The sequence below is a fragment of the Gymnodraco acuticeps genome, unplaced genomic scaffold (genome assembly GCF_902827175.1).
Source record: "Gymnodraco acuticeps unplaced genomic scaffold, fGymAcu1.1, whole genome shotgun sequence".
Classification (NCBI taxonomy): Eukaryota; Metazoa; Chordata; class Actinopteri; order Perciformes; family Bathydraconidae; genus Gymnodraco; species Gymnodraco acuticeps.
The window spans coordinates 332,859-356,435 of NW_022990238.1; the positions used below are offsets into that span (position 1 = coordinate 332,859).

Below are 23,577 nucleotides of genomic sequence, written 5' to 3' on the forward strand. Positions count from 1 at the left end.
GTACAGGTCAACAAATGACACATGTCTGATCCATAAGCACATTTATATGTTTTAATTGGCATAATATACAAAAATAAACATAGTATGGAAACAGGTGTTAGAGAGCAAACAGTATCAAATAAAGCCATGAGGGAGTTCCAGATATCAAAACGGTTGTAGGCGGCAGAGAGTAAATAGTGTGCTCTGCTCTCGATGCTCGAAGCTAAAGGTCTCATGAATCATTTAGGGAGCTTTGTGCATCTATTACATCCGCCCCTGAGAAGACCTGCATGACCTGCGCTGTGTAAGGTCTCTGAAGCATTTCCAATAGGATTTACCCTCAATTCAACAATGTGTTCTGCTTTAGAGGATCCTGGACAAAAGCGACTGTGAGTGTGTGAGCAATGACTCAAGGATGGTTGAATGTCCAGCAAAGAAAATAATCCAAATCCCATATTTATTTCCTCAATAAATGCTAAACCATTGACTCCACCTGTTAGTATAATGTTAACATGAGGAAGATACCTTGCTTTATTTCATGTTTTAAAAATAATGTACACAGTAATAGGAGAAGAGAACTAACGAGAAAGCACAGCAATACACATTGATAGAGACCATGTGGAAAAACATGTACACATAATATCATGATTATTGACCTCTGAGGCCTGTACTACGAAGCTGGTTCAACCTAACCTGGATATGTTTGAGTTAGCCGGTTGGCCTAATCCAAAACATACGCTAAACTGTACTACGGCGCGGGTTATCAAGTGGATCGCTCAAGCCAGCCGTGTCCTATCTAGTTAGTTGCGCGTTCACATGAAAGGGGTGGTATTTGGAGCATTCGACCAATCACAAACATGGAGAAGCGTACTGACAGCGCAGCGTCATACTTCCTGAATGAAAAGTCAACTATAATATTAGACAAATATGAAGAAGTTAAAGGTGGGGTAGGTAAGTTTCAGAAACCGGCTCGAGTGCACTAACATTTGAAAGTACACAGCCGAAAAGAATCCGCCCCTTCCTTCAGACTTCCTTACAGAGCACCTCCTCCAACACACATGAACGCCCAATTACGGCACACCCAATGAGGGCACGAGATACATTTGTGCGTGCACGAGATGGAAGGCTGACAGACAGGGCGGCAATCCAATCCGTTTAGCCGGGCCGGCTAAACGGATTGGTCGTGCTTTTTACAGTATTACGGCTTCCACAGATGACATTTTTTTATGGATTTTTTGTCAAAGCACTTAAGATATTCATTGCTCTCGGGATGTTAAGTGCATTCCATGGAATATAACAAAAAGTGTATCTCGAGCCGGTTTCTGAAACTTATCTACCCCAACTTTAAACATTTAAACAACGAGTTGATAGCCAGCGTTGTAGGACAGTTTAGCGAGAGCGGCTTTGTTTTGGATTAAGTTAACCGGATAACTCATATCCAGGATAGGTTGAACTAGATTCGTAGTATACCCCCCAGGTTAGGTTGCAGGCTAAGAGATCAACTCAGTGAAAGCACTGCCTGCTGACCAATCAGAGCTCAGTGTGCGGAGTTTAAAGCGATCAAGTCATATTACAGGAGAAAGGAAATAGGCCTACAGAAAAACTGTCGTTGCAGGAAAGACGGCCAGCAAAAACCACAGACTGTGTGAACGTGAACATTAATAGAATATCACCTCCCATCTTCAGAGCAATCTGACTATTATATCATTAGCGTTAAGAAAGCTTACATAAATATCTGCCACAACATAAGTAACCGGATCAAAGTAACAGTAGGCTACAGACAGTCCGCGGCACTGTGAGTGCAGACGTCGATGTGTCCCATTCAGTGGCGGTTCTAGACCAATTTGACTGGGGGGGCCACTGGGGGGCCAGTTATTTTCTGAGGGGGGCACAATAAATGCAGGACGAAAAAGAGAACTAGACAGTATGAAGTAATTGCGCATAAGAAAACAATGCAATACAGTTATTGGTATTTGTTTCAGTACACTTATTTATTTCAGATAGATCTTATAGTTATTACTGTTAGCTTCAGCTTAAGTTATAGTGCAATGTTTGCACTAACACCATATTTATATAAAAATAAAGGCAATGAACAGTTACATCTCTACTTTACATAAGGGTGTCTGCACAATCTCACATTACAGCAACAAAATCCTGCGGTTTTTGGCAAACCGAGTACCAGAAAAAATAAACTTTTCATTGTTAGGGGGGCACTGGCCCCCCTGGCCCCCCTAGAAACGCCCCTGGTATCATTATCATTCATATCACATCATAATGTATCATATATTTCCTTATCTGAGTTAGCTTCTTGAGCCGTATCTGGCTGTGCAACACTCACAGTGTCACATACTGTATGCAGAAGTATTATTTTAAGCAACACATTAAGTTGACGAAACACTCGAGTCAAATGTAATTAAAGTCAGATCATGTCTTAGACGGGGCAGTGATATCATAAACCTGTTAATGTAGGCATTCAAATACTTGTTCTTTTACCAGCTGTATTCACCTTGCCTGGATAAAGTGTTTAAGTCATGGATGTTTAAAGTTTAACTTCTTCGTATGTCTAATATTATAGTTGACTTTTCATTCAGGAAGTATGCGCTGTCAGTACGCTTGTCCACGTTTGTGATTGGTCGAATGCTCCAAATACCACCCCTTTCATGTGAACGCGCACCTAACTAGATAGGACACGGCTGGCTTGAGCCATCCACTTGATAACCCGCGTTGTAGTACAGTTTAGCGAGAGCGCGTATGTTTTGGATTAGGCCAACCGGCTAACTCAAACATATCCAGGTTAGGTTGAACCAGCTTCGTAGTACAGGCCTCAGCTTAATGACTTCAAGGTCTCTAGAGTGACTCAAAATAAGATGCTAGACGTAAATTGATTTGTTACTAATTAATTATACGGAAATCTACAAAAAACAGAGCCAAATGAATATGAATACAGTCTAGATGTTCATTTACTTGTTACTAATGAATCCTCTTACAATCAAGTAGCTAACCTAAATTAAATCCCTGTGCATATAACAGCAAACTAATTAACTACGACTACGTATTTTAATTTGAATAGCTTAACATTGTAAGCACCATAAAAAAAAGGTTTGTCTATACATGACACTTGAGGCCGCCCTTAAAGGTGGGGTAGGTCATTTTGGAGAAACCAGCTGGAGATCGCTAGAATTTGAAAATACACAGCCGGAAAAAATCTGCCACTACAGAGCCCTTCCTCCAACACACACGAACGTGCACATGACCAATGAGGGCACAAGATAAGTTTGTGCACAGATGGAAGGCTGACAGGCAGGTAGGCCATCCAGTTATTTTAGCCGGGCCAGCTAAAATGATTGGTCGTGCTTTTTACAGTAGCCTACTACGGCTTCCACAGATGACATTTTTTTATGGATTTTTTGTCAAAGCACTTAAGATACTCATTGTTATCAGGATGTTAAGAGCATTCCATGGAATATAACACAAAGTGTATCTCGAGCCGGTTTCTCAAACTTACCTACCCCACCTTTAAGTTAAATATAGGTCCAATATAATATGCAACTCGATCAAATCTTAATGCTTTAAGGTACCATTTTCAAATCAAAGGCAACCCTTAAATGAAAAGATTATCATTTCATACTCATATATATGTTTTATTTCAAGTAAACATTTAAGCAGCATGCTGTTATTAAAGTCACACAATTTAATAAAAAATTGCAATTGAAAATGGAATTGCCACAAACACGTACATTTATTAAAACCCACCAAAACCTTTTTTTAAGATTTATGTTATGACATTTTTTTATATGTGTTAATTTTTTTATGTAGATAACTTTTCTTAACATTTAAAGCATAACCCTGCTGTTTAGCAAACGCTGTGGACAATAGTGGATTGGAGGTTAAGACACCAGAGGTCCTGAACATTGACCTGAAATAACCGACTGATCAACACTGGAGTATCTGGCAAGTGTTCCTCTATGGACAATCAATGGTATAGATTGGTTTTAGAAAGTCCTTTGAGAAAAGAAGAGGCTGAAGTGAGAAAAAGCCATTACAACGACCCACTGCTGCACTTAAAAGACAGCCTTTCAGTTCAATAGCTCACCATTTTTATCTGTGTGGTACAATCCAAACCAGTCTTTCTTTTGTTAAACTTGCCTGGTCTTTTGTATTGAATCATTTAAGTCTTGAGGTTTAATCGTGTCTGGTCTGCTTGTTGACATACTTTGTTCTTTACAATTATATTGTTCAGTATTTAACAGAGATTGGAAAATAATTGTACTTTAATTTGAAGGACAGATAATCGTACTGATTGACCATAAACAATTTAACATTACAGTTTTGATTGTCTATCAGTATGGCATTGTTTGTTTGGCATAAACTCACTAAACCAAAGCCCAAAAACAATTAATAAGCACACATGGACTTTGTATAAAAGATACGTTTGGTTTTGGTTCCGCTCGGCAGATGACTCTTAAGTCTCAGATGTTACTTAACCATTCCTCTGGTCTTGAACGCCTCAAAAAGGAAGAGGTTTCCAAACAAGTCATATTCTCACTGCTTTACCCCGTAAAGATAAGGTGAAATTCATAGTTTTTGTTGCGGCTGGTTAACTATCACAAGTCTCTCCAAGTTGATTATAATATCTTACTAACATGAACTAAGCTCAATGGACAAGGGAGGTGGGAATAACTAGGACAACATCAGTTAAAGGGCTCAAGGTGTAGGTGTAATTTTCGTCTTTTTACCCAGGCTTTCAGACATTGTATCACCTGTGGCTAATCTAATGTGTCCGGCTCGGCGTCCATGCAGGTCTCCCAGGGGTTACGGGGCATGTTGGGCATGGAGATGAGGAGCAGGGCACCCCCGCTGAGGATGAGCAGCGTGAAGGAGGCGCAGGCACAGGTGAAGGACCAGGAGTAGTAGTATTCAATCCAGATGGTCTCATCACTGTCAATCATGCGTTTGACAGACTGGCGCATTACCTCAACAGATATGATAATACAAAGACCTGCGGGGACAAAACAGAGAGTCATGGTCGTTTAGGAGAGGCTTCACTTGCATGGCAGTTGTGTTCAACCTTTAAATGTCAAGATTGTCCGTTGTGTTTGTAAGAATAAAAGCGATTCAAAAAGGGGGTTAACATCCATCAAAGTATATGATGACAAGTATATTGAAATGTCACCCTAAGGCTACATCAAGAAAGAGCGCCACATGAGTGAGTTTGGTTGGTGGTATGAGAGGGTAAGGCTTCTCACGTCTACACATGTATCATTGGTATTCAAGCTGACTGTCTGAGCTACCTCACAGGCTTCATTCCAATTAGTAATATTCTTGAAAAAATGAAAAGGTCTGATGACACTTTTACATCTCACTTGAAGCTGTAACACAAAAGACAAGAGTAGCACACAGAGCCTGATCTGTGATTCACATTATCTGCAGCGTCTCACCTGCGAAGGCGAAGAACATCCCAGCAGGCCGGAGCAGGTAGTCCCGTCCCTTCCCGAAAGAGAAGATGACACAGATGGTGCCCAGGATCATAAAGATCAGACTGAAGATGGCAATGGCTGCTGCTGATATATTGTACTCTGAGGTTAGACAAAGCAAGATGAAAAAAGTTTAAAATAAACAGTAAATAGGGAGTGAAGATACAGAAAGAAAAGCAGCTTCCCCAAATGTCTTTCTTTTTGGTGTCTATATACGCCGGGATCCGGAGTCATGGATGATCCTGCGCTCCTCTGTCCTGGATCGCGAGCCCTGGATCTTGAGTCGTGGCTGTGGTCCTGGATCATAGGTCCTGGATGGATATCCTCGTGGATTCATTTTCCTATTATACACACATGCATTTCCAAACATTTGGACTACCTATGTTGCAAATGTATTATCTTTTCAATTTACACACGGCATCTATTGCACGTCTGTCCGTCCTGGGAGAGGGATCCCTCCTCTGTTGCTCTCCCTGAGGTTTCTCCCATTTTTCCCTTTAAACTGTGGGTTTTCTTTGGAAGTTTTTCCTTGTACGATGTGAGGGTCTAAGGACAGAGGGTGTCATATTGTCATACTGATATTTTGTACAAACTGTAAAGTCCACTGAGACAAATGTAACATTTGTGATATTGGGCTATATAAATAAACATTGATTGATTGATTGAAGTGAAAGTGAGGGATGGAGAAAAGAGAGAAGCTGTAGTTATTACAAATTAGAAGAGAGTGGGAAGGAGCAGAAGGGGAGGTTGCAATCTCGTTTACATAATCATTTTCAATGTTGCACTCAGGCGAGTTATGACACAGATAATTAGCCTCTAAATTAGCCTCCCTTTAAAACAACAGTCATTTATCCAAACTGGCAATAATGCCATTTGCAGATAAGATGCTTATCACAATGTGGTTACAACGTCTCTCTCTTCCCCTTCTGTCTGTTGGTAGATATGTATTATGTAGTCTCTCTTTCAATCTAACACTCCAACTGTGATAGAAATTAACCTTAGAGCATCCGGTTTCACTTCAGCACCCCGACGGGAGCATCAAGTGTAAAATAACCCGATGCACTCATTCTCTCCAGTGCAGGTCACCTGTCTCTTTGAGGGCTGTTGGTCTGTTTGGTGATGCATGAGTATCTCTTTTGCATTTCACGTGTGCATGTTTTTCCCTAAGCTTGATAGCTTTTGCACGGTATGTTCAGTTCAATAAACACATTTTCAAGCCCCAATTTGATTGCTTGTATTTTATTATTTGTGGTATACTACCTGCTGGTAATAATAGGCTCTACAGTCTCTGTAGAGTGTTTGAGTGTTGTATGTCTTTTAAAAAATGTTTACCTTGAGTCTCTTCAATAAAGCTGATGATGATGATGATGATGTAGAGGCTTTTAAAAAAACTACTGAAGACCTATCTTTTTACATTGGCTTTTTTTTCAATTTGAAATGTTTGTGATGTGTTCTGTTAATACCCTTACATTTCTGCCTCATGTGGTTATTGTATTCATGTTTCTGTGGTCTTAATTTTAACTATTGTTCCTTCTTGTGAAGCACTTTGTGAATTCTATTTCTGTGAAAGGGGCTATAATAAATAAACGTATTATTATAATAAATAAACGTATTTATATATACCTTAAATGGTGTTTTCAATTTGGCACAACTACATACAAAATAAATGCACATGAATAGATGCTTGAATTTAGCGGCATTCAAATTGAAATAATTCATTTCCAGCCAGAAGCTGGTCAGCGTTGAGATTCTGACAAGACTGTAGACATGTAAACACTGTATTCATTTATGTCTAAACTTGACAATGATCTGTAATTGCCTGTATTTATGAGTACCTAGATGTGTATCCCCCACGCTGCGTGTTCTTCAAAAGCTGAAAAGGGTTTGTTTCCTGGAAATACATTGACTTTGAGAATAACAATCTTTCTTAAGCCGGAAAGATGAGAAGATCAGAATAAGAGGATATTGGAACATATTTCTATCTTATCTTATCTTATATGAAGATCAGTGTGCATTTTACTGAGTTGGTGTTCAAGTGTATTGTAGTTATATAGAAAAGAAAAACTTAGGTTCCTTGAACATTTCCTACAAACGTTTGTGGGAAAAAAAGATCTGTTGTAAGTTTCAGTATGAGTGACAGTGAGGAGGCACCCACCTTTCTGTGTCTTCACTTCAAAAACTTCAGCTTCTTCCCCCGAGGTAAAGTGTTTGAAGTAGGAACAGTTTTGTGCTGAGTAAGAGGAAAGAGAGAAGAGGGAGTTGAAAAAAGGGTTGTATCTGTGTGTCTGAAATACCAATCAATCCTAAACCTCTCAATGGACGCCATTAAAGTCAGCCAATGCACATACATTGATTAAACAGACAGCCATGAAAAATGTTAATGTTGTGTGACCATTATATATTTTTTTCAAAAGTTAACCCTCTACACAGCATACTGTTGCCCTCAGGCAACAAACCATTTTTTTCGACCTCACACTGGCCCTCTAAATATTAAAAAAAAAATATATATATACACAATGTCACCTGACATGCTGGTGTCCAATAAAATGAGGGAATGATATAGGTGTGGCATTTTGTCTGGGGGTGGAGCAGTACTTTCTGCAAGCAAAACTGCAGGGGACTCAGGGCCACCACTTGGTAAGATACATTTCACTTTTTAACATATTAGAAATGTACACAACTTAAAATAAAAAATACATGCATGTGCATGAATACGTAAAGAAGTATATTTGATTGTTTAAAGACTTATTATGTATTTATTAATTAGCTAAAACTATGTTTTTTTGTTCGTTGCCTCAGGGCAACACTGTGTCACATTTTATAATTGATATAATATCAGGGACCCCTAAGCTCCTAAAACACATGGTGAAACATTTTTTTCCTCCCAAAATAAAAAGTCATGCCATAGAGGGTTAATTTATTTACCCATTCATAACCTCACTATTTTGAAAGTTCCGAAATGATTTGAATTATTTTTGTTTGGCAAATCTAGCATATTGGCTCTTAGCTGTTCACCTAGGTGGATTTATACAGAAAGTGAAGAATTTAGATTGAAATGATACATGAACACTGGGGGCTTGAATGTGTGATAAGAGAAGAAAAGAAAGTAAAAAGGCTTGGAAAAGCAGCAGAATATTTGAACTGCAAACTATTGAACTAACTTGATGGCGATTGATCTGTCGCCATGGCAACGGTATTTGATGACACCCCATAATACGCATAATACATATGTTGATAGCTGCATCGTTACCAAAACTGTGAAGTTTTGGGCTGTTTGCAGCATTTTCACTGAAGTTATGAGATAACCGTGTTTTATTTCATTTCATTTCAAACCTTTATTTATACAGATAAATCCCATTGAGATCATTGATCTCTTTTTCAAGGGAGACCTGCTCATGGCTAGCATTGTGTTGCCATGGCAACGGCATTCGAAGAAATCACAAAACTGTCCCGTAGATGGCTTCACGGCTGGACTGTTAGCACACATGTGAAGTTTTAGCACTTTTTGACAATTTTCATAGGAGTTATAGCAATATCATGTTTTATTGCAAGGGATGTCATCTGAAGTCTGGTGGTGTTTTGACCATTTTCATATCAGTTACGACAACATCGTGTTTTTTGGCGAGGCATGCGTTTCCATGGAAACAGCCTATGATGATACCCCATAATTGACAGAGCTGTTGAGGGCAGGACCATTCACCATTATCTGAAGTCTGCTGCTGTTTTAGACCATTTGCATAGGTATCACGACAACATCGTGTTTTATGGTGAGGGATGCGTTTCTATGGCAACAGCCTATGGTGAGATCTCAGATTTGGCGTAGAGCTGTTGAGGCATGGACCGGTGATATACAAGCGAAGTTTGGGGGGCGATCGGACCGTGTCCATTGGAGTTACAGCGACATCGTGTTTTATGGCGAGGGATACGCATGGAAACGGCATATGATGACACCCCATAATTGATCTAGAGCTGTTGAGGGCAGGACCATTCACCATTATCTGAAGTCTGCTGCTGTTTTATGGCGAGGGATATAGTAACAGTATTAGTGTGTTACCATAGTAACACCACATTACGTAACATCAGATTTGATGTAGAGCTGTGTTAACCATTATCTGAAGTCTGCTGCTCTGAGCATGTCAGTTGGAGTTATGACATCATCGTGTTCCATGACACAGGTGTTTATATTGGAGCTAACAACGTGTCCAGAGATCAAAGGTTTCCATGGTGATGTGCAGTAATCAGTGAGAGGAGAGCATTTTCATTGTTCTGAATGAGAGATAAACCTCTTACATGTGAACGTTTTGTTGAAGAACCGTAACAGATATCGGTGAAATTTCCAAGCATGAAGCATGTCAAGAAACTTGAGCATCTGAAGTATACTTTTTGTGTAATTTTGGGTTAATAATGTGGCCTTTTCGGCAGATTAACTAAAGGTGTGCGGCTGCTGTGGTGGGGAAAGATGAGGCTGAACTTACAATGGGGTTTATGGAGACATGTTGTAAGTTTGTATCACTTCATGCCCTCAAGAGGCATTTTTGATTAATTATTTTGCTTAATCTTATTTATTTTTTTAAGCTACGAGATGTTTTCCTACATTTCTCATGCAGAATTATGTCTCAGGAATGTAGGGTTTGGGAATTATGGCAGGTTTAAAAGAAAATATGAAGGCACAATTAAATCTGTCCTCCACTCTGTGACATCACACACTCTAAAATCTGAAGAAGGCCTCTTTACCAAGGTCTGAACAATGTTTAATATCTCTAAAAGTAAGAATCAGATTTCAAAGTTGTGTTACATGAATAATGTCGGAAAGATGTGTAACATTTTAAAGTTGGAATGAGGTTTCTGAGTGAAAGTATGAAGGAGCAGTTAGCAGTTGAAGAAGGAGCAGTTAGCAGTTGAAGTTGCATGCAGATTGTTGAAGTCTGAAGAGTTCCTTCATTCTCTTCCATGTTCTTAATTCTTTCTCAGATAACATGCCACACCCATTTCTACACATCGTGACCACAATCTTTTCTATAGCTTCATATAGATTGGAGCAACATCCATCTTTTCTGTTTGTTCTCTCTAAGGATGGCTCTTTTCCTCCACTCAGCGTCCTTTCTTGCTAAGATTAAACCCATAAAGTAGACAGGTGCTCTCTCTGTCCTCTCAGAGACGGACAAGGTTTCTGTGTCTGAACACGTGTGTGTGTGTGTGTGTGTGTGTGTGTGTGTGTGTGTGTGTGTGTGTGTGTGTGTGTGTGTGTGTGTGTGTGTGTGCACATACTACTTGTGTGTATGAGTGACGAGCTGTTATCCAGGATGAGAAAGAATCACTAAAGAGGTAACCTAGCAACAGGCTGCTGCACTTCTTGCCCAGTCCTATCTGTTTACACATGTAAAGTGTGTGTGTGTGTGTGTGTGTGTGTGTGTGTGTGTGTGTGTTTGTGTTAGCATGGTGGCTAATCACCCTTATGTTAGCCCTGTATCTGTCTTGTTTCTGTTTCTTTTTGTCATTGAACTTTAATGTAATGTATGTGTATTGTTTCTACAGGTTATTGCTTTTGAATTATTGTAAGAGTTTTCAATTGTTGTGAGGAAAATATGTTCTTTTTCCTTTTTCAGTTCTTGTGTTACAGTGTCTCTTAGCATTGGAGATGTTTACCTACTATGGGGCCGTTTCTGTTTTGCATGTTTTAAATCGGAAATAAGGTTTTTCCGGTAGAGTTTCTCGCTTGTTTCATCTTTATTGAAAATTAATTGAATGCGGATTTACATTGTTCAATAAAATGTTGACAAGTTATTTCTTAATCAAATAGTTCATCCTCCAAGGTCATGATTGTTATGGCTAATTAAAATCCTCTTGCTTGTTTTTCCTGATGCAAAGAAATTCAATGTTGCCGACATGCACCAAATGGTCTCTAACATACTGTAAGGTCAATTTGCCTGGTGGAGCTGTTTGTTATACATGTCAGATGACAAATATGCCAACATTAATTAAATGAATAGCTCAAAACTTCTTCAAGGCCAGTAAAAGAACACATTTTTTCTTGAGTACTTAATCTTGGTGCTAAAAAGGAAGATCAGTTCTACAAGTGTGATTCATTCAAATAATTATATCACTTTCTACTGCTTCAGTATGCGAAAACTATAGGTTACTTACGTAACCCCAGTTCTCAGAGTAACATGAAGTGAGATGTCTCACTATGGGATGCGCCTCATCGCGGAGCAAACAGAAGCATCAATCTCATTACGCCAATCCTGATTGGCTGGTGATCTTGACATCAGCGTCAGGGAAATCACCCCCTATAAGTAGCTTGCGCCACTCAAAAATAAGCACCTCTTCTCGCTTCACCATAGCAAGGAGGGCCGTCTGGTGAGACATCTAACTTCATGTTACTCTGAGAACTGGGGTTACGTAAGTAACCTATAGTTCTCATTCATAACACTCCGTTCGATGTCTCACTATGGGAAATTGTAGCTCCCGTATTGCCAGACGAGCTTATCTCGAAAATCACCAAACCAACCAGAACTTAACAGGTAGAGCTCTGACTCAACCAGGTGCCCAGCACTGCTTGAGTCACACTGGGAGCAGAACGTCCAGCCTGTTAGGAGGCAGACAAAAGTGAGCGGCGAGGACCAGCTCGCCGCTGCACCAATGTCTTTGATGGGAGACATCCTGGACAGAGTCCAGAATGCAGCCAGACCCTGAGTCGAAAGAGCTCGCGGACCCGAGGGTGCCTGCGAACTCTGACTCGTATGAGCCCCAAAGCAATTGCTTCCACAGACCAGTGGGAGAGCCGTTGCTTAGTAACAGGCTTGCCCTTGTAAGGGTTAGCCCAGGACACAAGGGGTTGGTCATTATGACAAAGCACCCTTGATCTGTCCCTGTACGTGCGTGAAGCACGGGCTGGACACGGCAAATCCGGCCGCTGTTCCCCGGAGGAATACAGTGGCGGGGAGGATGCCTCAATGTCAAATGTGGTACCCGAACCGACCGCCTTAAGATAAAGGCAGGGTTAGGCTTCAACCACACTCTGTTTGCCCTGGGGCAAACTGAGTGCATGAAAACTGTACAGATAGTGCATGAGTGCCACTGGCTCGCTTGGCAGCTGCCAGGGTCAGCGTCATGTCACACTGTATTTAGATTGTACCACTCACGGGCCAGGCCCATAGAGCCAAGCGCTCTGGGTGTGGGTGAAAGATCGCCCCCCCCCGCTTGGGACAGTATGTCCCAGCGTAGTGGGAGCTGCCATGGCTGCCCGCACAGCAGCTGATATATCTCCGCTAGCCAGTACATAGCTGGCCAGTGCGGAGCTATCAGGATAAGTGTGTGGCGTTGCTCTCTCACTCTGGCCAGAGTTGGGGGTATCAGAGCCAGGGGTGGGAACGCGTACAGAAGGCCCGGGGGCCAATTGTGCACGAGTGCATCCACGCCTAACGGTGCATTTAGATCGCGCATCGAAAAGAACAGCTGACACTGAGCGTTGTCTTTCGATGCGAACAGATCCACCGCGGCTCTGCCGTAACACACCCACAGCTGGCTCACAATCCTTGGATGTAGAGTCCAGTCTGCATAAAGTGGTATACCTCTGGACAGTAGATCTGCCCCGAGGTTCATCACTCCCGGTACGTGCGTCGCTCTCAGAGAGAGGAGACGTCTCCCGCTCCATAGGATAAGTTTGCGCGCCAGTGTGTGTAACTGGAGAGAACGCAAACCCCCTTGGCGGTTAATATACGATATTGTGGTCGTATTGTCTGTCCTCGCGAGGACGTGATGTCCCCTGAGGAAAGGCAGAAAGCGTTTTAGGGTGAGAAACACCGCTAAAAGCTCCAGGTAATTTATGTGTGCCCGCTGGAGGTCTCTGCTCCAGAGACCCCTCACCGGGCGACCTTCATAAATACCTCCCCAACCTGTCAGACATGCGTCCGTGGTGACCACTTTCTGTGAAAGGACAGCACCCGTAGGCACACCTCGTACTAGAAAAGTCGGGTGCAGCCAGTGGCGCAGTGCCATTACGCATTTCACAGTAACCATCACTCTCCGCGCACCATGGCGCGCGGGGTTTAGTTTTAGGGCGGCCACCCAGCGCTGAAACTCACTCATGTGTAAGCGTCCCAGTCGTACGACCAGGATGGCTGACGCCATGAGCCCCAGCAATCGCAGGCATGATCTGAAGAGAACATGTTTGCGCAGCTGGAAAAGAGCGAGACAAGCTCTGAAAGCTTTCACTCTATATCCGCTGACAAGCGAGCTGAAAAGGGCACCGAGTTCAGGTGTAAACCCAGGAAGAGTATAGTCTGCGCGGGGCACAACATGCTCTTCTCTGTGTTTATTATGAAACCCAGGTTGAGCAGGTGCTTTACGAGGACATTTGTCTGCGTAACAGCCTCCTGCTCCGACTGTGCGAGAAGCAGCCAGTCGTCCAGGTAGGTCGCCAGGCGAATACCCTGTTGTTTTAACGGGGCTATCGCGGCTTCCGTACATCGTACAAACACCCTTGGACTGAGAGACAGACCGAAGGGGAGTACTCTGTATTCATAACAGATCCCCTGAAATGCGAATCTCAGATATTTCCTGTGTGGGTAATATACTGGGATGTGAAAATACGCATCTTTCAGGTCGACTGATGTGAACCAGTCGTCTTGTCGCACGAGCCGCAGCAGAGATGTGTGAGTGAGCATTCTGAACTTATATCTTCTTAGATATTTGTTCAGAGCCCTCAAATCAAGTATTGGCCGAATTCCGTTCCCTCCCCGTTTGGGAACGAGGAAGTACTTGGAATAGAAGCCGCCCTGACTCTGCTCGGCGGGTACAATAGATATAGCCCTCTTCTCTAGGAGAGAGAGAATATCTTTCTCCAGAATATGGGCTGACTCTCGTCGGGCCTGCGAATGCAGAATGCCCGAGAAGCGAGGGGGGGGTGACAGCGAATTGGAGTCTGTAGCCCGGTGTTACTGTCTTGAAAACCCAAGCAGATGATGTGAGCATCTTCCACTGCATGCTCCTTAGAGCCAGTGGAGATATCACATCTCTTCCCCTCTGAGTCTCTATTTGTTGTGTTATGGGGCCCTCTAGTGTCTGAACACAGTGGTGCCCCCTTTTCGACAATCCCCACCGACACTGCGCATGCGCATGACGGTGGTGCCTTCACAACCCCAGCCGGCACTGCGCATGCGCGTGGCGGTGGTGCTTTTAAAACCCCAGCCGGCACTGCGCATGCGCGTGACGGTGGTGCCTTCACAGACCCGCCTGTAATCCGCCTTTTGAGAGATGCCGTAGCTGCTCTCAGAAGGGGAACAGTTGAAGGGCTGTTTATTGGTTTTATTGTTTTTCTTATCATTTTTTTGAGCTGCGCCCTCGGCCTGAAGCCTGGATGCGTCAGCGGCAAATGTTTTATGACAGAGGAACAAACAGATTTGTGACATGTGTTTTTGCGGACTTGAGGATGGTGTTGAGGCATCTCTCGAGGCGGCGGGAACACATTTAGAGCTGGGTAACCGTGGACTTCCAGCTCTGTCACGGAGGGGAGAAGGAGGGGCTGTCACGCCGCTCGCTTCTTCTTCCTCGCCTGCTGGCCGAAATTCTGGGTTGGCTGCGCCTGAGCTGCAGCCGGAATCGGAGATTTTCTGGGCCAGCTCGCCCTCGTCTCCAGCCTGGGCTGGGGACTCGGGGCGGGCTGCGACCTCTGCATTTTCGGTGTTTTAAACCGAGCAGGGTTCAAGGCAGCTTGGGCGAAGGACTGCTGCTGCGAAGGCAGCGGCTGGACCCTTCGAGGGAGGCAGAGGTGGAGTGCCTCGTCCTCCCTCTTTTTCGACTCACACCTCCTTTGCATGGAAGCAAGAGCGGAGCCGAAAATTCCCTCGGGAACGATGGGCATATCCAGCACATCCTCCTTTTCCCGGTCTGGGAGGTTGGTGAGGTTGAGCCATCTCGCTCTTTCCTGCACCACCATGATCCCCATTGCCTTTCCCGTGGCCTGGACGGCGCAGCGTTGGACACGGAGACAGATGTCTGTGACCGCTGCCATCTCGTCCAGAGTGGCTGCCCCCGGGTTACCCGACAGGTCCTCGCAGAGCTCCGCTTGGTAAGCGGTTAGCAGCGAGGCCACATTCAGGGCCCTGGCGGACAACGCTGCGGCTTTGTAGGACCGTTCAGTCATTGTCGACTGAAATCGGTCCGACTTTGCCGGCAGCGTGGGGTTCCTGCTTGGTGACGGGCCCATCCTCGGTAGGAGGTGGGCTGCTACCAGCGGTTCCATGGGCAGTATGCGGAGCAGGCCGAGCTTCTCCATTCCGTCACAGTCTAAGGAGGAGGCACCCTGGATTGGGACCTTGTTGCTGAAGGGCCGGTCTCTCCACGAGACCGACACCTCATCCAACATCTCCGGGAAGACCGGAAGGAGTTGCCTCTTTGTCCGCGCTGCTTGGGGAAAATGTTTCCCTTCGTAGCGGGACCTGGAGGTCTCCTTGGCCATTTCAGGCCACGGGATGTCGAGTCTGGCCGCAGCGCGTTTGCACACGGCCTGCAGGTCCATGCTCAGACAGGGCGAAGCTGGTGTGCTATCGTCTGGGAGAGCAGCCCTCGCTCCAGGCTTTGCAGCCTCTTCATGTTCATCCGACTCGGACAGGAGGAACACCGAGGCGTCCTCTTCGTCCTCGTCGTAGTTCAGCTCGAGGACATCCTCCGCGGGTGAGACCATGGTGAGGTCTAACCGGGAGCCCCAGCTCGGTAAAGCGTGGGGTCCCGTTCCCGCGTGTCTTGCCGTCACCGGGTCCCGGCCTGCCAGGGCGCGGGAATCCGGTTCTGCGGCCATCGCAGATACTGAGCCCCAGACCGACATGGAGAGGGGTTCACTCTCTGTGGCGGATGCCCCCGCGTCTTGACTGCCGGCCGGCAGGTCAGAGGACATGGGGGGGTCCTGTTCCGACAGGCTAGCTTGGCGTGCTAGCCTTCGGCGGAGGCTCTTTACGGTGAAGCGGACACAATGTCCGCACGAGCCGGGGTTGTCGATAGCGCCTCGGGCGTGTTCCAGCCCGAGGCAGGACGAGCAGACCTGGTGTGTGTCTGTGCCCGAGATCTTCAACACGCAGCCGCAGAGTCGAGCCACCGAGTCCCTGACTCCTCTGGTGTGAGGGAGATGGGCGTCCATCTTGTTCGCCTCGTGGCGTGGAGAGGACCCGCTCTCAACAGGTAGGTCGGGAGAAAAAGAGGTTACCACCCTGTCCTTAATCCGGAGAAAAGGACGGTGTGGGTCTTTTATTCCCGGAGAATGCTGACTGGTGTGGCAGTATGCTCCTTTTAATCCTTTCCTCCTCCGTGGGGAAGAGAAAAGAAAAAACTTCCTCGCTACCGTGGTGTCGGTAGTGAGGGAGCAAGCTAACGCTAGCTTGAAAAAGTCAGACCTAGCTTTCTTTCCGGGGAAAGAGAGCGTCGAGGTCGATTTCAACAATAACTAGCGTTAGTAATTACCGTCTTCCTGCGAAGCAGAAGGAGTAGCCGGCGAGCGCCCGTCGACCGAAATGGATATTTGGGTTCAGTCTGTGGACCGTTAAGCTTGTCCGGCTACCATAGAGATGTGCTCTGAAGCGAGAAGAGGTGTTTGAATGGCGCATGCGTCGTGGCGCAAGCTACTTATAGGGGGTGATTTCCCTGACGCTGACGTCAAGATCACCAGCCAATCAGGATTGGCGTAATGAGATTGATGCTTCTGTTTGCTCCGCGATGAGGCGCATCCCATAGTGAGACATCGAACGGAGTGTTATGAATGAGAACCTTTGTTTCCAGGTTTTGTCCTTGACGCATTATACTTGTAAAGTTTACTGTTATCGCACATATTTTGTAAGGTTCAAAACAAAGCTGTCTTGTAACTTTAGCTGGTGAACATTCACTGAGGAGGAGGACAACATCTGGGTGTGTATCATTGACCTTGCAGTCAGGCTAATGAGGAGATTTAGTTCCAGTGAGGGACAGCGATTAGAACGAAGTACCGCCTGTCATTTTAGCTTTGCCTCTTTCGACTAAACTCTGCTGCCACCTTCCTCTGTTTGATATGCAGATTCTCCTTTAGCCTTACCTTCCTCTCCATGCCTCCATCTCTACATCATTAAACCTGTCTCTCTCCTACAACTCAACTGGCCTATGATTATTCTTCCAGTTTAGTATGTATGTGATTTTCCTTTTCCTTTGGTACTCATGTTTTCACCAAAATTAGAACTCATATTGCTCTTAAAAAATAACTCATATATCTCTTGCAGGAGTGTTACAGAAGATTTTTAAGCATGAGGAGGGCCTGTTCTTTTTGTAGCCACCCAGAATGACCCACTAATTCTGGGTCAATGTGAATAAGATGGGTGGTGGTGTTATTTGAATGGCTATTCCTCTGGAGGTCTGATAACTGGGACACAGCACAGGAGCCCTTGTGAATAAATCCATGTATGAGTGTGTGTGTGTGTGTGTGTGGTGTGTGTGTGTGTGTGTGTGTGTGTGTGTGTGTGTGTGTGTGTGTGTGTGTGTGTGTGTGTGTGTGTGTGTGTGTGTGTGTGTGTGTGCGTGTGTAAATGCGGCCTGACTCTTATTATGACATTCAAAACATTAAAGTTATAATTTTCAACCAAAACTACATCCGAGTATCTCATCCTGGAAGGGTTTCTCCCTTTTACATTTGCATACTGTGGAGTGATTCATTCAGATTTTGAACCTTACTCTCATTTTCTGAATGCCAAAGCAACGCCTCCACATTTTTGGCTCTGAATCCAAAGCGAGAGAGGAAAGTTACTGGATTACTGTTTGGAAAGTGAAAGTGGTAGTTCAAGGTGGCATTGGTGATTCAAGGGAATGAATTGGGGCACCAGTGTTGTGTCACTGAAAAAATTGAAACTATTTTTGGAGCGTTCTGGCTGCTTTCTAATGTAGGAAAGAAACACTTTCCTACTTTTAAGCTCTTAAACATCTCTAACGTTTAACTCCTTTCCTTTTCCTTGCACACATATGTTTTGAAAAAGCACCATTAACGCTCTTTATTTCCCTTTCGAGATGCCTGATGTAAAAATAAAGGGTTTGTTTGACCTTTACAGCACTTAAGCCATCATGCCTCATTTGTGGGAAGCTCATCTCAAAAGTCATTTTGGTTCACTGCTTTGCTGCCGTTGTCAAGCAACCTTTTCACAGAAGCAGTTCCACTGTGCCTATGAAAAGTGTTTGTGTCTCTTGAAGACTGACTCCCCCTCTTTTTGGGAAAATGCAAATGTGTGTTGTTGGACTCAATCACTGGTGCCTGCTTGGGTATAGTGTTCATCAAGGTCGTAATGTATTATGGTGCATTCTTGATTCATTTCGTTTTTTTTTTACAATGTGGTGATGTACTAAACACTTGACCATGAACGCAAATTAAATTAAGAAGCAGATAAGTAAAACTGATATTGTCACAAGTTAGACACATCAATTGTTGTTTGTTTGGTTTGGCTCATCTTAACTCTCCTGTCATTTCAGATCCCGCCTTCCTCCAGGCCCTTGTAATCAGCTCACTTCCCTCACCTGGTCTTCCCAGCCCTTCCCCTCAACTGTTACTCATTCCCTCATCACCCCACAGTATTTATACCACCTCACTATCACTGGTCCTTTGCCAGATTGTCTTGTCTTTTCCGCCAAGCTCTCCAGTGTGTGTTATTCTCTAGCCTAGATTTTTGTCCTGCCCGGTTTTTTACCCCTGCCTGCCTGTATTCGGATCTCGAGTTCCTGCCTGCTCCCTTTTTGGTTTTGGTTGTCTGTCTGACGGACTTCCTGGTTTTGACCCTGCCTGTCCCAGACCTGAATGAACTGAACATTGCAAAACACTGGTTGTATCTGTGTCGTGCTATTGGGTTCTGGTCTGTACCTGTGATCGTGACAGATATGGTGTTGTCAGCCAGTCCATTAGACATATCTCAGTGGCCAACAAAACATATGACCATCAAAAACTATTACTGTTCTCTTTACTTTGTATTTTATGTTGATTTCTGAGATGTAGAAAGAAGCTACAAAAGTAGAAACCAGTCCATGTTGTAGATCTCATCATGATGTGTTCATGGTGTTGCTTTAAGGCTGGCTGGCTTGTTAAGTGCAAACACTTCAACCTTAAAAGAAAAATCGTGAATTTATCCCATGTGAAACATTATTATTCATGTAAAATTGCACTCAAAGTGTGCAATCCAGCCAAGCCTTACATGCTCAGCCATGCTGCCATTCCTGATATCACTCTTATCAAAAAGGAAACAGACCGGCTTAAGCTAGAAAGTGGCTGTAATTCTCTCTGCTGTCGAACTGCATCAACCAGATTGACTAGCGAGGAGCCAGAAGATAGAAGCACCTGTTGAGAGGAAACCTGTAGATGCCTTTTCTCAGCCAATGGAGAAGCGAAATAAGCTTTGCCTGGTGAGGACCATCAATGCAACTCACTTTCTTAACCTGTTAATGGACCAATCAGCATCTCACCCAATGTCCTCTTTACTCAGGGACACACCCCCACACTTACAGGCCTATTTTTGATGTCACCTGGACCACAAATCAGTACGGATCATCTTGTATAACCACCAAAATGATTTGTGCCCAGTGTGGGAGCCACAGGCTGCCTAGTCACGCACCAAATCTCCCACATAACCCAGGTTTAGAAACATTAATGTGGTTATGGGAATGTAACCAAATACGTCTATGTAAAAACATTGGTTATTTTCATTCTCTGACAGGAGTTTGTCTGATGTCTTTTTTTTTGTCATCCCAGAGTATAGCAGAAGCCGATTCTGGACACATTATGACACTGTTTTTGTCTGTCAGGTTGTGAGGGTTATACTGCTGTTCATCTTATGTGAGGTTAGAGTCTGTCAGATTAAATGTGCCTCTCATTCATTGCTAAAAAGGTGTCCTGGAGGCCCCACATGTGTCACATCATTATGTCAGGGAGCTATCACAACTTTTGTCTATCTACCTTTCCGTCCTCTGTGTACAGTATCACCTCCTATCACTGGAAAGCCCCCACCCCCCTTCTATGAATACTACTCGATTCACCCACACAGACATCTGTTTTCTTTCACAATCCCTTTCATCCCTCTTGAGCCTTCCAGGTGTACTCTAACTCATGAGCTGGAGTGTGAAGCTACACTTCATTAAGGCCTGTACTGATCCTGAGGAGCTAGAGCTGGAGGCTAAGTCAATGATAGAGTCAGACTGAAATCTCTCTGTTAGGCTGCAAGGCATGCGCACACAGCCGGAGGCAAACGAGACGCTGTTTGTCCCAGTGCTCGCTCTGTTCAAAAAGGGCTAGTAATTTAAGCTACAAGGTTTTCCTGGCGGAGCATACATTTAAACACCGAATGCCTTTGACTTTTTTTTAACTAAAACACATACTCTATGCAACATATGAAAGGAAAGGAAATCATTTCTAAAATTGACTTGCACCAAGCAGCATATCACAGTTTTTATTTTTATTTTTTCATAACTTGTAATCAAGCAAGTTATTTCAAATAGTTTTTTCAAAGGTTTGTTAGTGGCATCAGAAAATCCTGCTTTAATTAGTTGCATTCCTTTAAAGCATATCTCATATTAACTTCAGATCTGCTGTGACACTGCAAGCAATTAAGAGTTATATAGCATCCATTAATTTTAGTCTATAAAGAGTATGCTGAAAAATTACATAACACTTCCTAGGTCAAAAATGGCTTTTATGTCTAATTTTCCATTGAGAGTCCATCAGACCAGACAGAACAGATTGATGTCTTTGTTATGTTAGCTGTGAAGTACAGCAGCGATGCTCTTCCATTACACACTTGACTTTAACTGCTCGACTGTGCTAAATTGGTAGTCTGTTCAGAGACTTCCTCTATGGAAGATAATAATAGTTTCTGTGAGAAGCTGGCCATAGAACCATATGTCTGTTTGGAATGAAACACAGAGTGGAAGAAAAGGTTGACTGTAAGTGCTCGGAAAGAAACTTGACTTTTGACCTGCTCTTTCACTCCTTTATCTCTATTGAGCATATATATTAGACATGAAAGCAATATTTGCATTTGATGTCCCAAATATAATATAATTTAAAAAAATTACTTTATGGTATCAATGCTGTGACCACCGGGTCTACATAGTTGAAATTCACATACAGTACTGAAAAAAATCTAAGTTAGTATATGACAGCTAGCAGACAGAAAGAAATATTTTTCTGTTGTCTAATATTTTTTGTCCCCCTGACATGAAGTTTAACAGTAAGCACAAAAATCCTCAAACAGTCAGATTAAGTAAGAACGAATCGCTTAGTACCTCCAGGTAGGCTGATGGGACCGCAGCCTTTGCCCTGAGGGTCTTCCTCCACGATGAAGATGATCTTCTTGCAGAGCCTCCAGAGGCCAAAGTGGGCCGCCTCGCAGGTGGCGTTTAGCTTCTCCACCCGGGGGCTGAGCACGGCCCAGTGGTCGGTCACCACCGCCGCCAGCATCGTCGCCATGCCCACCACAATCACCACAGAAGTGATCTTAACCTTGGTCGCCTGCTCCTCAAACATGTTGCTGTTTTAAATGTGCGCAAAGTCTGTGCACATGCACAAGTTTTCACGTGTGTGTGACACGGGTAGGTGAGAGTCAAGGTTGTCTTGTTTGTCTAGACGACGGGTGTTGACTCCAGAGGTTTCCTCGTCTTGTCTACAGCTTCACTTCACTCTTGAAGTCCTCTCCTGTCCACCGCTCTTTCTTTCTCTTTCTCTGCTTTGTGCCTGATGTTTGGTAAAAAGGGGCCAGTTAACAGTGCCCTAGTTTCTTCCTCTCTCTGCTTTCTCTCCCTCCCAAGTTGCCTTTGCTGTGTTGAGGCCATTAAGCTACAAAATGAAGATGTACAGGGAAGAGTTCAGACCTATCACAACTATTTCTCGAGCAGTTCTGTCCACAAGGGTCAGGTCAAGATCAGACACTTTAAAGTTCAGGCACAGTATATTGATTGAGAAACATCTAATTAAAACTTCCAACAAGTATTGACAGCGCGATCATTTATTTATGAATCTCTAATTTATCTAAAACATTTTCTGTCTCTTTTATACAGTCCCATGCAGCTGAATTGTCTCCTGCACTGTGTGCCAGGGGAGTTCACAAGGGGTGGGGTGAAGGGGGCTGGACTACTATATTAGAAGTCGTCTGGATGAGCTGATCTACTTACTCAGCCAATCAGCACTTAAGGCCCGAGACAAGGGTCCCACCTGATGCAGCTGATCCAGATTCAGAAAGACAGAGAAATAGCTTCTTGCAAAGGACCTTTAAAATAAGATGTTAACTTCACAAATATGTAATTTGCTCTGCAGCACAGTAGAGAGAGTAACTTTATATATTTGAGTTTATTAAAAATTGCCTTCTTAATGTCCCTAAATATACATCAACTTGCATTTGGATCCTACAAGTGGCTATGACACGCTGTATGTCGCACACAAATGTTTAATTTTGTGTTTTTTTAATTCCCTAAATCCTGATTCATCTCAAAGGCACAATCAACCTTTTCCCTATGAAATACTTGAGTAAATGGGTAGGCTTTTTATAAACCATGTGCCCCATTTTAGGGAGGACTCTGGCCCATTTTCAACTGGCAACACTCACTCTAATCTGGGTTTTTTAGCACACTAAATGGCAAGACATTTTCAGCTAAGGCAAGATGTAAAGGGAGAGTATTTTCTGTGTTGTTTTCTGTCTTATCAATGTGTGTGAATAAAAGAGATTTGCAAAGAATTAACACTGCCAGGCTGATATCTTACCCTTTTTACAAAATGAATGTATTATGAAAGAGCAAAAGTACTTCCTGTAAACACCATCAGTAGCTAACTGAACCAGGAAATTGATCATCAAAGACAAATCAACCAAATCGCCAGCTTTAAAAAAAGAAACCCCACAGTGCGGGTTGAGAAGAGATGAGAGACAGTTGTGTTCATTATCGCGTTCCACCTGAAAACACTTGCAGCGAAACTGCCTTTCTCCCAGAGGAGGAGGAAGAGGTGAGAGCAACCGCTTGTCTCTAAGCATGTTATAATAGTGTCTTTGTGACCCCTGACCTGCTTCATTTGCTCACGGTCTCCTGGTAACTGCAGGAACACCAAACAGCTGCAGAGCCTCCATGCACTAGTCCAAACTAAGTGTGGGCG

General features: G+C 43.8%; 1 protein-coding gene across 2 annotated transcripts; it reads right to left on the reverse strand.

Moving 5' to 3' along the window:
* Positions 1-3,378: 3,378 nt before the first annotated feature.
* cacng1b (calcium channel, voltage-dependent, gamma subunit 1b) lies at positions 3,379-22,138 on the reverse strand. Of its 2 annotated transcripts, XM_034220243.1 has the most exons (4): positions 21,723-22,138; positions 7,609-7,683; positions 5,418-5,555; positions 3,379-4,978 (listed from the first exon to the last, which is right to left on the reverse strand). In XM_034220243.1, the coding sequence occupies exons 1-4, from the start codon at positions 21,961-21,963 to the stop codon at positions 4,746-4,748; spliced, it is 687 nt and encodes a 228-aa protein (XP_034076134.1). In that variant the 5' UTR covers positions 21,964-22,138; the 3' UTR covers positions 3,379-4,745. The 2 variants fall into 2 exon arrangements, with proteins under 2 accessions (XP_034076134.1, XP_034076135.1); XM_034220244.1 differs by lacking the exon at positions 7,609-7,683.
* Positions 22,139-23,577: the final 1,439 nt, after the last annotated feature.

Bases quoted from the DNA above. Each gene is read 5' to 3' on its own strand.
- cacng1b (XM_034220243.1), bottom strand. From the start codon at position 21,963: ATGTTTGAGGAGCAGGCGACCAAGGTTAAGATCACTTCTGTGGTGATT. The intron at 5,556-7,608 runs GTGGGTGCCTCC...GTCTAACCTCAG, and splicing joins TGAAGTGAAGACACAGAAAG to AGTACAATATATCAGCAGCA. The intron at 4,979-5,417 runs GTGAGACGCTGC...TTGTCCCCGCAG, and splicing joins GATGTTCTTCGCCTTCGCAG to GTCTTTGTATTATCATATCT.